Source organism: Nothobranchius furzeri, chromosome 5, assembly GCF_043380555.1.
Source record: "Nothobranchius furzeri strain GRZ-AD chromosome 5, NfurGRZ-RIMD1, whole genome shotgun sequence".
NCBI lineage: Eukaryota > Metazoa > Chordata > Actinopteri > Cyprinodontiformes > Nothobranchiidae > Nothobranchius > Nothobranchius furzeri.
In genome coordinates, this window is record NC_091745.1 from 81,253,943 (window position 1) to 81,270,120 (window position 16,178).

General features: G+C 48.1%; 1 protein-coding gene across 7 annotated transcripts in view; it reads right to left on the reverse strand.

Moving 5' to 3' along the window:
• cdk14 (cyclin dependent kinase 14) overlaps positions 1-16,178 on the reverse strand; it is a 146,455-nt gene that overhangs the window by 62,272 nt on the left and 68,005 nt on the right. For 6 of the 7 annotated variants that reach the window (XM_070551260.1, XM_070551258.1, XM_070551259.1 and 3 more), the window contains 3 exons: positions 14,611-14,705; positions 13,315-13,377; positions 8,053-8,176 (listed from right to left, as the gene is read on the reverse strand). In XM_070551260.1, coding sequence (XP_070407361.1) covers positions 8,053-8,176; positions 13,315-13,377; positions 14,611-14,705 — 282 coding nt within the window. The remainder of the gene's footprint in view (positions 1-8,052; positions 8,177-13,314; positions 13,378-14,610; positions 14,706-16,178) is intronic. The other variant, XM_070551257.1, reaches the window with a different exon arrangement.

Genomic DNA, 16,178 nt, shown 5'->3' on the forward strand with positions numbered 1-16,178 from the left:
GGGAGGGGCCCCGTGGATGGAGGGCCCTACACAGTGCAGGGAGGGGCCCCGTGGATGGAGGGCCCTACACAGTGCAGGGAGGGCCCCCGTGGATGGAGGGCCCTACACAGTGCAGGGAGGGGCCCCGTGGATGGAGGGCCCTACACAGTGCAGGGAGGGGCGGCGCTGCTGTCAGTAAATTAAAAGCTCACATATATAAAACCATCAGAGCTAGCACTAAGTCGGCTGTTCCTCCCACGGACACCTTGGATGGACCAGAACCGAGCTGCGTTCTATTAGAATCTTGTCCTGGGCAGACAACACTGGGTTCAGGTTCACCAATGCTACTCTGAAGGACACAGATCCCCATGCCCCCCCCTCCCCAAACCCACGGGACCAGACTACTCCAAAGGCCTGACCTTTGGATTCATGCACACAAACACGGACACACACCGACCTTCAGCCACCTTCACTAGATGGAGTTGAGCCTCTGGCCTGCCTTCCTGTGCAGACAGCAACCAGGAGTAAGGTCACCACTTAATTAACATCCCCACCTCCCCCAACACAGAGGGTCAACAAATGCGCACAGCAGTGTGTAGGCTGAGGATGAGGAGGGCAGGGTGAATGAGGAAGGTGTGAAGGACACAAATGGGCTACATCTCCAGGGATTTGGCCCAGGAGTTCACCTTCTGCAGCAGCATGAGCTGTAACAAGCAGCTGACTGGAAGGTGGTGCACGCCGCCAACGACCAGTTCTACGGTAGACAACCTCCCACTGGAGAGCAGAGCCCATCTGTGCAGATGGCTGTGACCCGCTCAGCCAGACACCTCCAGTATCAGCCCCTGCATGACTGGTGTGTAAAACTTCTACACCGAAGCAGAAAGCCATCATCAGTCTTGCAGCTGTTCTCTGCATTATTCCTTTCACAGAGCCGATACACAACAATGCCAATCTCCTCCTCCATCACACCAGCAGGACCAGAGGAGGCTACAGCGTGGTGGCTTCCCCTGGGTGGTCAGTGGTCCCAACCAGAGCTTGCACTAGACATTCTGGTTGTCCGTCATCTAGAGTATCGCAGCAACATTTAAACAATGTATGAAGCTATTCCATGTACGTTTCACGTGCTGTGGCCCAAACAGTCTCACACCTTCCTTCTGCTCCGTGGAGCTGGACTAGTCACCTGCTTGTGTGTAATCAAATGTGTCCAGGGTTGGCTGAAGAGGCTGAGGTCATGAGGTTCTGGACTTTTGTTTCAGACACACCTGCTTTAACGCTGGATCCAAGCTCCGCCTCCACACTGGAGCGCTACTTCAGCTACTTTGGTCAATCGTAATCCGTCCAAAAGATGGACGACCTTCAGATTCATCTGATTTGTCATCAGAAAGAAAAAAAGGTCAAATGTGGAAAATGTCTGGTTGATGTGGCCGCCTCACAAACCGCCGTGTGGAGGTCTGCTGGAGACATCTACACAGTTAGACAGCAACAGTAGCTCCAACAGCAAGGACGGACGCTTAGAAACACTTTCTGAGGCAAAGGCGCGCACACACACACACACACACACACACACACACACACACACACACACACACACACACACACACACACACACACACACACACACAAAGGTAGTGGGTTCTGCTAGTATATGGTTTATGTATTTAGCAGACGCTTTTGTCCAAAGCGACTTACAAGTGATAATCGGCATGTTGCCCTTGAGGCTAACAACAACAATAACAACAACAACAACAATAACAACAACTTGGCATCAGTCATGGAGAGGAGGGAACAAGGAGTGGACGGTAGAGAGGGGGGACGGGTGCAGGGAGGGTGCTAGTTTAGAAGATGCTCTCTGAAGAGCAGGGTCTTCAGGAGTTTCTTGAGAGTCGAAAAGGGAGCCGTAGTTCTGGTAGTGCTTGGAAGGTCATTCCACATTTGTGGAACGATGCATGAGAAGAGTCTGGATTGTCCTGAGCGTGGTGTAGGCACTGCTAGCCGACCATCCTGTGATGACCGGAGCGGCCGGGCCGAGACGTAAGCCTTTGCAAGAGGATTCAGGTAGATGGGAGCCGTACCGTCTCGGACTTTGTATGCTAGTGTTAGCTATTTGAATTTGATGCGTGCTGCTAGCGGTAGCCAGTGGAGCTCAATGAACAGAGGGGTGACGTGTGCTCTTTTAGGCTGATTGAAGACCAGACGCGCCGCTGCGTTCTGGACCATTTGAAGAGGTCTCACAGTACAGCCTGGAAGACCAGTTAGAAGGACGTTGCAGTAATGGAGGCGGGAGATGACAGTAGATTGCACCAGGAGCTGGGTGGTATGTTGTGTTAGGTATGGTCTGATCTTTCGTATGTTATACAGCACAAAGCTGCATGACCGAGCAACAGAGGCCACATGATCTTTAAAGGTCAGGTGTTCATCAATCACCACACCCAGATTTCCAACTGCCTTTGAAGGAGCCAGAGATAGGAAGTCATTCTGGATTGAGATATTGTGCTGTATGGATGGTTTTGCTGGGATGACAAGTAGTTCAGTTTTAGAGAGGTTGAGTTGGAGATGGTGGGATTTCATCCATTTTGATGTCAGAGAGACAGTTTGATATTCGTGCAGAGACAGTGTGGTCGTCCGGTGGAAATGACAGATAGAGCTGGGTGTCGTCTGCATAGCAGTGGTAGGAGAAGCCATGTGATCGAATGATCTCACCCAGTGAGGTGGTGTATGTGACAAAGAGAAGATGTCCTAGTACAGAGCCCTGGGGGACTCCTGTGGCAAGATGGTGCACGGTAGAGGATTGTCCAAGCCAAGATACACTGAATGATCGTCCTGTGAGGTACGATTCAAACCAGGCGTGTGCTTTCTCCGTGATGCCCATGCTAGAGAGAGTGGTGGGGGTGGCTGTACATTGTACATTGAACTGGGAGAAGGAAGTTTGATTCCTTCATTCTTTATTAGTGTGTGTGTGTGTGTGTGTGTGTGTGTGTGTGTGTGTGTGTGTGTGTGTGTGTGTGTGTGTGTGTGTGTGTGTGTACATGAGTGTGCATACAGTTATAATAAGCCTCGTTCTGTCATGTGCTATCTAACTTGGTCAGAGGGTGTGGACGTAATTTTCACTTTAGAAGTGGGGGGGACACGGGGGGGGGGGGATCTTTACAGTATGCTCTAATGGTAAACAGGCTTCAAAACAAACGGTTATTTTCCGCTTGGTCCTAGAAATCAACCAGTGTCAATTTAATATAGCGTAATGTTGTTTTTGGATGGTAAAAAGTGCAGGGGTCAAAACTTGACTTTGGAAAAAGTGGGGGGGACATGTCCCCCCGCCCACAAAATTACGTCCATGGGTGTGTGTGTGTGTGTGTGTGGTGCAGGAGCAGCTGCTGACATAATGATGTGTGAGGAGTGAAACAATGTGGTGATGCAGCTGAAGGAATGTCTCTGGCATCCGGAAAACTGTTTGGATCTCCCAGTGTGACGTTCCTCCCAGAACCTCGTTCCAGCACAGCAGAACCCGGCGTGCTCGCAGCTGCAGATGGACGTTTTAGTCCATTAGATAACAAAGAAAGGCTGGTGTGTGTGTGTGTGTGGGGGTGGGGGTGGGGTGTCACTCACAACCACCAGACAAACATGCTAACTGCTTAGCTGGTCTCAATTAGCCGTGAAAACGTGTTTTCACAAAGCTCCATTGACGGTATGAGATGTGAGTAAATCCAGAGAGGCAGGAGGAAGCATCTGGATTAAGTCCAGCAGCAGGAGGAGGAGCTCTGGGGGCTGGGAGAACGAGGCTTCCTGTCCTCTAGGTCTGAGGGATGACACAGAAGGATAATAATCATGGACGAAGGCTTCTAACGCGACCGAGGTTTACTGCTGGAGAAGACCAGAGCTACTGGCTGTACACATTATAGCACCTCACCAAAACTGGAGGAGGTTCTATTTGAAGGTTCAAGGTTGCAGATTTCCTTATGGGGGGGTTTATTAGGGCTCCATCAGGCTCCTTTGGCGTTTCATCTGCTTAAGAGATGCTGAAAGAACGGTTTCCAAATGTAAATAAGCAGCTTTCTGCTTTAAACCAACATCCCGAGTTAGCACCGACGAGGGCTGGAGTTAGCGTGATTCCTTCCATGCTGGCACTGATGTGCACCAACCAAAGCTTTATGTGTTTTCCACCCCTAGCCCCAGAGTCCTGTCTGCTGACTGGCTCCCATCCACCAAGGCTGGCACCCTGCCCCCGTCTCACTGGTTTACTAGAGCCACAGGCCTCAGCAGCTGGAGGTTAGTATTCCTGCTGCCAAGGCCAGGACCCATCCACACACAGCCGCTCCAGCGACGTGAACCTCATCTGGCACCCCTCTGGCAAAGGTTGAGCTGCAGCCAGAGCTGGCCGGGGGGCTCGTTTTTGCTCATTTGGTATTTCCTCCTGCTCATTTCTCTCCCAGTAATGTTTCCACCACACTAATACAAGGTTTGCATTATTAATGAAGCTGCCTCCCACCTCCTCATCCTCCCATCTGCCTGGGCAGAGGGGTGGAGGGGCAGAGGGGTGGAGGACATGGTGGAAAGGAGGGACATGAGAAGAGAGGGATGAGTAGAAGACAGGGAGGACATGAGTGAACTGGTGAAAGGGTGTGTTGGAAAAAACACGTTTGTAATCTCTAAATATTTCAGCATGAATACAGAAACACGCCACGCTTTAGCTGGTCTGCCACAGAACGTCTAAATAAGAACATTTAAGTTCGTGGAGGTGAGGAGACCACATGGACACGCTAACAAGACTCTGTAGGTTAGCAAAGCCATGGTGCCCTCACATGACCTCTACCTTCTGTCTAAACGCAGCGGGGAGCCAGGACGAGTCCATTACTGCCTATAAAGTTTTGCTTTAGTGTTTCTGGGAGAAGGCCTGGAGCCTCCTCCCAGAAACACCAGGATGTGACGTCCGTGAATCCTGGAGCGTAGGAGGAAAAAGGACGGCTACATATCCCACAACAACGGTTCAAGGATTCCCTATCGCGACATCAGAAAGCGGTTAGATCTGCTGGAAATACAGATTTTACTTTTCTGTCCAAAGTTTTAGAGTAAAGAGTTCAAGCTCAACTTTCAGCTGCTTCCTGTTCGTGTTTCAGTCGGGCCTCAGGCCCGAACAGCGCAGTCGCCCATGTTCGTATGTGCTGCATGCTTTTAAAAAGTAATCAGTTATAGTTAATGATTACTTTCTCCAAAAGGTTACTCAGTTACTTACCATGCTACAAGATTGTAAAAGTAACTAAGAAAAAAAAAATAATTTTGTTACTTTTTTCATTAAAAAACTGCAAGAAAAATGTATTCCCCTTTTACACTTCCTTAACTTACTTTGTTACTACAATACTAAAGTATAAATGACTACAGTACTGAAGTATAAATGACTACAGTACTGAAGTATAAATGACTACAGTACTGAAGTATAAATGACTACAGTACTGAAGTATAAATGACTACAATACTGAAGTATAAATGACTACAATACTGAAGTATAAATGACCACAGTACTGAAGTATAAATGACTACAATACTGAAGTATAAATGACTACAATACTGAAGTATAAATGACCACAGTACTGAAGTATAAATGACTACAGTACTGAAGTATAAATGACTACAGTACTAAAGTATAAATGACTACAGTACTGAAGTATAAATGACTACAGTACTAAAGTATAAATGACTACAGTACTGAAGTATAAATGACTACAGTACTGAAGTATAAATGACTACAATACTGAAGTATAAATGACTACAATACTGAGTATAAATGACTACAATACTGAAGTATAAATGACCACAGTACTGAAGTATAAATGACTACAGTACTGAAGTATAAATGACTACAGTACTGAAGTATAAATGACTACAATACTGAAGTATAAATGACTACAATACTGAAGTATAAATGACCACAGTACTGAAGTATAAATGACTACAGTACTGAAGTATAAATGACTACAGTACTGAAGTATAAATGACTACAGTACTAAAGTATAAATGACTACAGTACTGAAGTATAAATGACTACAGTACTAAAGTATGAATGACTACAGTACTGAAGTATAAATGACTACAGTACTGAAGTATAAATGACTACAATACTGAAGTATAAATGACTACAATACTGAGTATAAATGACTACAGTACTGAGTATAAATGACTACAGTACTGAAGTATAAATGACTACAGTACTGAGTATAAATGACTACAGTACTGAAGTATAAATGACTACAGTACTGAAGTATAAATGACTACAGTACTGAAGTATAAATGACTACAGTACTGAGTATAAATGACTACAGTACTGAAGTATAAATGACTACAGTACTGAAGTATAAATGACTACAATACTGAGTATAAATGACTACAATACTGAGTATAAATGACTACAATACTGAAGTATAAATTACCACAATACTGAAGTATAAATTACTACAGTACTGAAGTATAAATAACTACAATACTGAAGTATAAATTACTACAATACTGAAGTATAAATTACCACAATACTGAAGTATAAATTACTACAGTACTGAAGTATAAATTACTAGAACATAATAAAATATTTTTATGAAACTGAATAATAGAAATAAACGGACCTCCAACAGGAGGAACTGCAATCAGTTACATTACACTAATCTAGACTATTAAAATGTCTCCGTGTGATATTTAACAATAGCCCAACAAGCACATAGAAACACTTGTAAAGGTTCCTGAGCCTTTAGATGGTCTCTCAGTCTAGTTAAATGACTGAAATAAATTTAGTTTTGCACAGTGTTGCAATGTTTCCAGCTGACATTATTGTGTGTTTTTAGCAGCATTTCTGTTGCTGCTAATCTAGTAACGGTTAAATAAACAAATAAATAAACAAATAAATAAATAAATAAATAAATAAAATCCTTTAAAATGACACTAGAAGAGGCACAAGCCTGATGGAGGACTTAAATGTACTAACGTGGGTCAGACCCAACCACAGAAGCTGGGTGGTAAACACACACAGGTAGTTCTAATAACACCTGAGCTCCATGACGTCTGAGACTGATGCATCAGTGTTACAGCGGGACTAAAGACATGATCAGGAACAGGTTACAGCTGGATGATCTAGGAAGGTAGAAGATCAGGACGTCTGAGCGGTGAACAGGTGAGCGGACCTTCAGGACGTCCCGCTGTCACGCTAAGAAGGACACGGCTGCAGATCCACACCTGCAGCCGTAGATATTCATCCCGTCTTCCTCGTTCTTCACGGCCGTGATGCTCTTGGATGAAAACATCCGCCTCTTTAGCTCCTGATCAGCTGATGACACGGCGCTGCTGAATTAGTAACGCACGCATTTCCTTGTCAGTAACGGAAACGGCGTTCTGATAAAACAAGATGGTAAGTAATTAGATTACTCGTTACTTTTTTGTATTTCCATCACTAGCTAAGCTTTATGACATCCTGGCTGCATGTGATAATGGCTCCCATGTCCTGCTGCTGGACCATTCTGCAGCACTGATACAGTCGATCACAAGTAGACAGGAATCATTGGTGGGAGTTAAAGGAGAACCTCAACTGGTTCAGATCCTACCTTGCTGATAGTTGCATCAGCGACTGCTCCTCTCCCTCTGTGCCACTCCCATGGGGAGTGCCTCAAGTCTCGGTATCGGGTCCTCTACTCTTCGCCATCTATATTCTCCCCCTGGGCACAATCTTGGCTAAGCGTGGCATAAATTACCATCTGTATGCTGACGACAGACAGAGTTATCTGGCCTTAGACCAACCTGGAGCCCCTCAGCTGCTCCAGAATTGTGTTTGAGGTAAAACACTGGCCTGATTCCAACTTCCCGCCAGATGGACTTGTAGTTTTTCCTGTTTCACCCGTATGCTACCTTTATCTACTGGAGGCGAGTGGCCAGTGGTCCTGTCCCTGTTAGTCAGTGTTAATGTAAAACTTTACCCGAGGCCTCTCCTGATGTAAATAAATATAAATACTCGAGTGTGCCATTCTCATATAAGTGTTGCTACGGGATAAAGAAGCTGGTCACCATAACGACCACACAAATCTCCATTTGCAGCCAACTCACCAAAATCAGCCAGCTTGAGCTCCCCCGTGTCACTGATGAGCAGGTTTTGTGGTTTCAGGTCTCGGTGAAGGATGTACCGCTGATGGATGTAGGACAGACCTCTCAGCAGCTGGAACAGGAACAGCTGGAAGACAACAACCACAGGTGAGCAAGGTGCGGACGTTTTTGACTGTTCATGTTAAACTGAGCGTTTGTGTGCTGAGATGTAAAAACTCCTGTTCATCATCAGGAATGAAACTAAAATCAGAGCTACAGGAAGTCACTGCCCAGCTTCACTGTGGTTTCCTGCTGATGAATGTTTATGTTACCAGTCAGACAGCTGGAAGCAGAGCTGTGTGGAGATGTAAAGCTTCTGCAGAAACATCAGTGAACAGATAAACCCACAGGCTAGCTTCCTGAGATTCATCTTCCAGGATGGATGGAAGGATACGGGTCCTGCTGGCAGCAGGGTGTAAGCAGGAGTTTCAGCTTTCATCTCTCTCTCTCCTCACTGATACCAACTTGTGGGATTGAAGCACCATAGAGTCCAATCAGGGACCGGGCCCTGTCTGGCATGAGAAGTCATCGGGTCAACGGTTGACGGACCCATCACCACCAACTGCTGCTGGTCAGCCGACCTCAACTGCCGAGCCGGCTCATCCGGCACCAGCATGTCCAATAGAGAGAAGGAGCCAGTCCATTCAACGATTTGTACGCCAACACCAACATGTTGAATCAAACTCTAAAAGCAACTGGAATCCAGTGCAGAGGGGTCAACACCGGGGTGACATGCTCATGCCTGCGAGCCCCCGCAGCGTTTTGGACTTCACCACCGTGATGTACATTTGTGGCTTTATAGACCATTTCAACATCTTCTGGGGCAGGAGTCCTCAGTTTGGAGCAGACAGGCTCCACTTGAACAGACAAGCCCTCCCCCCATCCTGATATGCAACAGGTCCAGGCACCTATGACCCCAGCCTTGTTTTAACTAACTCACATATTGGGCTTGGACCCTGCCAAATGTATTTGGGGCTTCTCTGGCGGCATTCTCCCTGGGGCCTCATTGCTTCGGGGAGACCCATGGATCTCTGGGACTTGGAGCTCCCTCCATCTTCTACACATCTTTAGGGGGCGGATCTGTGGCCCCTCACACTCTCTACTGGACGCTCCTATAGAGAAACCTTACATAAACAAGCGCGTGTACACACACAGGTGCTCACATGGTGCTCTCATAAGTATGGACTTGGGCCTTCTCATCACATGACCTGTGTGGTGGCTGTGGTTGGCACTAAATGCACTGTGAATAATAAGCTGTGGCTATGATGTAGCTCATCACCACCAGTGTGTGAATGTGTGTGTGCTGGTGAATGGCTGGTTGTGTTGTGAAGCGCCTTGGGGGGTTGTAGAACCCCAGAAGCTGCTTTATAAATCATCGTTTACCAGTGACATTAGCAAAGTTTTAGCGCGTAAACAAGGTGGTAAATGTGACATCGGTCCAAACCAGTCAGCAGGACGTTTTTCATCTGCTGACCATGTCTTCCACATATCGGCATCCACAGCAGAAAAAGCCATATCAGTGGATCTCTAGTCCACACGTGATCAGAACGCCTCCTGCTTGCCTCTCTCTGGAGGATTTCTGAGCCCATCCTACTGGGATGAGACCCTGGAGCGAACTCACTGCAGGATGATTTTCCTCTCCACCCACCCCCACCCGACCTTGCATCAGCAGAAGAAAATGGAGGAGCGGATGGAGCAGCCTCCTGTTTCTAGCCGTCAGAGTAGAACGGCAGTCAGTGGGTCACGGTGTGCCCAGGACACTTCCACGCGCGGCTGATCCTCAAACCCCAACACAACATGAAGAGTGTTGATTTCAGTCACATACCACAGTTCCACCGCTGGCGACAAATAAGACGTGCAAAATAAAGCAGCTAAGCCTCAGTAATGAGGATGTGGCTACAACGTGACAGGCAATGGAAACCAAACAGCACTAGCGCACGAGGAGCAACGATGGAATCTGTTGAGTCAGATCCTGACAGAGTCCACTAGCTCAGCCGACGGAGCCTCGAGCGAACATCCAGACTGATGAAGCCCCGCCTAGCGGCGGAGGACTCGGCTACAGGTCAGCGGAAGGAGAGTTAAATGGAGGGAATAGATGCTGCCATCTGCCAGCAGGACCAGCACCAGGACGGTCTCTAACGGCTGCATCAGCACCGACCTGCTGCCAGCTGCAGCAACAGGCCGTAAAGATCCAGATCTGCCCACAGTTGTTGTTGGCTCATGTTCCAACGAGCAGCTGAGCAGCGTTATCGGTCTACTGAAGCACTCCGGCCTCTTCGGGGTCACTTGATGGTTTTGATGGAGCCGTTTAAACCGGTTTTGCCTGGCTGGGCTGGCTGGAACGCTCACAGCACCATCACGTCAAACGTCCCCCATATCTTTATTTTATAAAGGAGGGAGAAGTCACAGCTCTTGTGATGGATGAATGTGTTGTTAGTGAAATAATGACCATGCCAGCTTCTCTCCACGTTCCAGGACATTTTGGTCCAAGCAGATCGTCCCGCTCAGCTGGACCTGCAGCAGAGAGGGACGTAACCCGGTTCTGGTACATCTGGACCACATCTACAGGGAAAAGCTTATCTGGTTATTTAAACCATCAGCTGATGAAAGCTGCAGTAGCTTCAGTGCGTTGCTGGAGTATCGCTGCAGCCTAAGCCTGACCCTGCGTGGATCCTATCAAACACAATTAGATGTTCCTTTTGCACCATTTTTCAAAGCCATGCCATTCGAAAACGGACTAAACTGACAGAACTGGAGAAAAGAAAGAAAGTAGAAAGGGGTTGTCACTCTGGGTGCATCTGAATCAGACCCAGGTTCTGGCCCAGGCCCGGTTGGTGGGTGTCCTCATCCCTCTGATGAACGGAGACATCGCTGAGCCAGAGCCATGCAGCCGTTGTCGTGCTTGTGTCGGGTTACGGTGGAGCTGCTGACGTGAGCGGAGAGGAGGTGGACACCAGAGTTTCCTCCATCGGGAGCTGCAGCAGCACCCAGCTCAGGTTCATGACCACTGATTGCATTAGCAGTGATGGTCCGAGTGCACGTCTCTGAATGTTAATGCGATCCAGTGCCAGCGGAGACACTGAGAGCTTTTATGTTGTCGATTAGTAAACAGCAGGACGTCTGAGGGACTGCACGTGATCCTAAAACGAGCCGATAACAGAGCTCCTGTCCACAAGTACACCCCGCCCCCCATGGAAGGTGAGAACGTCTACTCTTCTCTCCACATAACCACTTCAACAAGACCAGACGAAGGAAAGAGCTGAAGAGAAATATCCACAGACATAAACGCCGCTTTGCTTTCATTAAAAAATGGTTCAGGTGAGTTCACCTGCACGGACATGGAACCATATGAAAACCTCCACCAGGACCTGGAAGCACACACATGTCAGCACTCCTACAACCTGCTTCTCCTCTGGAAAGTCTGGATCTGTTCACGCTGAGGTGCTATTGCTAGTTTATAAATCAGTCAGTGACATGGAGCCAAAGCCTGCTTCTACACCCCGCAGGGCTCAGTCAGCTGGTAGAACTGGGTCAGAAAAATAAACAATCAATGATAACCAAGAGTCTGCTTCTAGACCTGCAGAAATGGGACAGACAGCACTCCATCAGGAGCAAGCTATCACTGCGTCAACCTGATGAGGAAATATAAAATCAACATTGTTTAACTGAACAATCACGATAATAAATCACAGTGCATTTAGTGCCCACCATAGTCTTAAGACATGTTTAACGTGCCCAAGCCCATACTTATGTGAGCACCTGTGTGTGTACACGCGCTTGTTTATGTAAGGGTTCTCTATAGGAGCGTCCAACAGAGAGTGTGAGGGACCACAGATCTGCCCCCCAAAGATGTGCAGGAGACGGGGGAGCTCCAAGTCCCAGAGATCCAGGCGCTGCCCCAGAACACAGGAACCCCAAGGAGACTGCAACCAGAAAGGCCCCCGCCCCCCTCAAGAGGCACAGAGGATCGCCCCGGGGGGCCACAACCAGCAGCCGGCAGAGTCCCGGGAGATATCAGCGGCAAGCCCACAGGCCCGCCCGCAGCCTCTCGCCCCCTAGCCGGCCGAGCCCGGGACCCAGCGACCCGGGACCCAGGGGCGACCACCCCCGCCGGGGACCCAGCAAAGCCCAGGGACCCAGACCCCACCAGGCAGCCACCGGGATCTAACAGGCAGACGCCAAAAATCTTTAAACCCCCAGACCCGGTTGCCACGAACACTCAGGCAGACCATGGCACAAGCCCCCACACCAGGTGTGGCAGGGGGAGGAGGGACGAAGATCTATATCATCAAGAGAAGTTCCAGGAGAGGGGAGGAGTCAAAGGCCCCACCTGACATATACAGTCATACACAAACACAGTCACACACTCCCTCATGCTCACGCATACACACCCTATTCACTCTGGTCCCGGTACTGCTGCACATGGGGTACACCATCACCGGTTACCAGAGTTTGACCCTTTCTGCTGGGGTGCTGATGAGCAGGCTCCCCCGCCCAACGCTGAGCACAGCAACCCACCACCCCAGACCCCAACCAGACGGCCAGATCTCCCTCCTAGTCTCCAGCCCCAGGAAGCCCAGCAACAACAGAGGTGTGCTAAGACCCCTAGTCTCCCTCCACCTGCTCCAATATGGTGTTAGTGAGTGTTGATGAGGTGTATTCCATGGCTGTGGTGAGCGGGCAGTGCGGGCATCAGCTGGCCTATGCCAGCTGATGCCCGCACTGCCCCACTTGCACCCTCAGCCATCAGTGTCTAAGTGCGGTTTAAAATGCTGTCTTTTCTCAGTCATCCCGTTTTAATGGTCTATGAACACTTTTACTCTGATTCTTATTTTTCTGTGTGAGTCCTGTAAAATTCAGCCGTTGTGACCTTTGACCTGACTTGTTCTGCTGTTGGTGCTCAGACTTCCTGTAAGCTGGCTGCTCTGGGCAGATTTACCAGGCTAGAAGCTGAGACGACCTTCGCTGTGCTCCGGAGGGAAAACACAGCTCATCCTGGTCCTTTTGGTTTTTTCGGTTTCTGCTCAAGCAGGAAAACCTTAAAGATCCCAGCAGAGATGCTTTTGGGTGTGTGAACTCAGATCATTACAGCTTGTTACAGGTGACAGCGTTTTGGTCGCTGACGGGGAAAAATGACTCATAAACCTCGTTTTTGTTAACCAATCACTTCTGAACCGGCGCTTGTTAGGCGGTGATGTCACAGACGGGATGGGATGCGTGTTTTACCTTCACATTGTCTGGATGAAGGCCTCCAGGATGTTTGTCCATGTACTGACACAGGTCCGTGTGCTGCAAGGAGAACACGAGCAGTACCACATCAGAACCCTACAGCAGACAGTACTACAGGCTCTAATAGACGTGTGACGGCTACACGCAAAAACACAACATAAATGTGTAAATGTCCCTCTCTCCACCTCCGATGATCCCTTCTCCAGTCTTCACCCGGGCTCTGCTCACACTTTAAACCTTCTGATGAGTGATTGTACCCGCCGGAGGCTGCCTCCAGGCTATTGGCTAAAGGGCTGAGTAGGGCGGTTCAGGGATGCGGGCTGAGTGAACAGAGAGAATCTTCCCAGGTTCCGTCAGGATCGTAAAGATCATGTCATTCCAGCTCTTGAGCAAGGCAGCAATGCCATGACTTTATGTGAATTATCTCCGTCCGGACTCCCAGAGGAAACCGGGACCGGATTCACTGGTTCAGGAGAAATAACACGAGTCTGTAACCGAGTCGCTTTAACAGCCGAGCTGGACCAGAAGGAGTTGCACCTTCTCCAAACACTAATCCTGCACACCGAGTTACAGTTACAGGAGTTGTGCACCAGCACCGGTACCGGTCTGGAGATCGGACCGGACCACACAGAAACAATGGCTTGATGGACATTTTATTTTGAAGAAAAACCAAACCATCATAAAGAATTAAAGCTGGATGGACGTGCAAACGTGTGTTTTGCTTTGGCTCAACTACATGAAAGTGAAAGCGTCAGCGATGTAGACCGGCTGGAGGCGGGAGGACCAGGAAAGGCACTGGAACCGCCTGGAGATGCCCCAGAACACCGCTGACGGGACATGAAGCAACGCTTTAAATGTTTCACCTTCCCTGTCCTCTAAAATCTCCCCATTGCTTCCGCAACTGGAAAAGCATTCAGCTGACTGGGAGTAGGCCAGTATTCCCATCATCCTGCTCCTGGTGCTGTTCAGCATTTGTCTGAGAAGCTCCGCCCCTCCTCAGCAGACGTTTCTACACTAGAAGACTTATTACCCAGGAAAAGTGTCACACCCAATAAAAACTACAACGAGCTGACGACGACGCGCAAAGGAGACCGCACGGGGTTCTGCTTATCCGGCGTTCATCTCTCACGAGGACACACCTTCATATGCAGCCCGACTGTCACCCTCACACAGACCACACCCATCACCCACCAACCTTAAAGCCCACAGCTGCTGCTTCTACACCTGATGAGGAGAAACAAGGACGAGTGGAGAGCTCTGCTCCTGTGGAATGATGGGGTCAGGTAGACTCACCACGTACTCGAAGACCAGAGTCAGCGTTTCCTTGGTGTGGATGATGTCGTGGAGGAGCACGATGTTGGCGTGCTTCAGGCCTTTGAGGAGTGATGCTGCAAGTACAGAACAGAGATGCTCGGTGAGGTCACGCGGGTCAGACTGGGAACATCTGCTGGATGGACGTAGGAGAGACTCTCCACAAGCAGCAGAGCTTCTCCCCTTGTTTAGGATTTCCATAAAATTATGACCGAACAGGCATGTAAGGGAGAAGGGAGGACCGTCTGCTGGATGCCCGCCAGCCTGTTGGCTGTACGCCCACATGAAAAGGGGTGTGCTGCCACCTACTGTACCGGAGGGGAATGAACTTCAGTTGAGACAGCGGTTTTCTGATGCGCATGTAAACTAGGATAAAGGCCCCCAGCTTTTTACATTAACATCAACCTGGATCGACTTAGATGTGTTTGTGGTGCTGCCTCTGGAGGACGGACCACACGTTCTCATACGTAGGCTATGGGTGGATCATGTCCTCACCTCAATGAGGGTCATTCAGGATCGATTATAATCTTTCTGATCCTTTTAGAGAGTTCTGGACTTTACTGTTGTAAATGATTATTATCAGTGGTAGTTGTTAGAAGTCTGGACAATGCATCACTGAACCTTTACAAACACATCCTGTTGTTAGTAGGTTTGAAATGAGGAACAAAAACAAGGAGTTTTAGTTCAGTTTTAGAAAAACTGTCCTGGAGAAACCAGCTGCACAGCTTTTTAATGGTGTAACGAATCAAAAGGGTCAGTTTTCACCATCGAACTGACACAGTAACCTTTCACACACGCCAGAGCTGCAAAGTCAAGGTTACACCAGCTGGAGGATCCAGACGCACGTCAACCTTTTGCTCACTTATTGTTCTTCAGCGCAGACATGAATAAACTGTCAAGGTCTCCCGCAAAAGCCTCATCTCTCTGCCCAGGCTAACTGCCCAGAAATGCATGTTGTTCTTACAATGATCCATTTACATCACACATCACCACGTGTTTGATTTAAGAAGCTGATCATTATCTACACTCACACACATTACAGTACGAAACAAGTTAAGGTTAAAACATGTTCGTATCTGAAGGAAGGCGTGGCTTTCTGAGGAGTGTTTGGGTAAAGCCTTCCAGACATGGCACATTCTGATTTGCCAGAATGGCCGGAAACCATAACAAAGTAGAATTACTTCCCGAGTAATCCAGTTTCTGTCGGAGTTCCCAACCGGCCAATTCGGGACAAGCATCCTGGAGACATCTCTAGTTTATAGCAGACAAATTCTTTCAGATACAAAGATTCTGATAAACATCTAGCTTACATCACACCACCCACACATCACACTCCATCACATCTCACTATTCATATCTAGTCATGTATAATCATCAGTTTAGAAAAGAATAAAATTCCTTTATAACGACATACTGACTCTGTCTGAATTAGTACGAAGTGTGTTTACGGTCCCTGAACACGTAAAAGTAACTACAATCTTCTGATTAAACTTCAAAGATCAATCAGATTGATAATTCACAATCAATAATTCATATTTATATGGAATTAT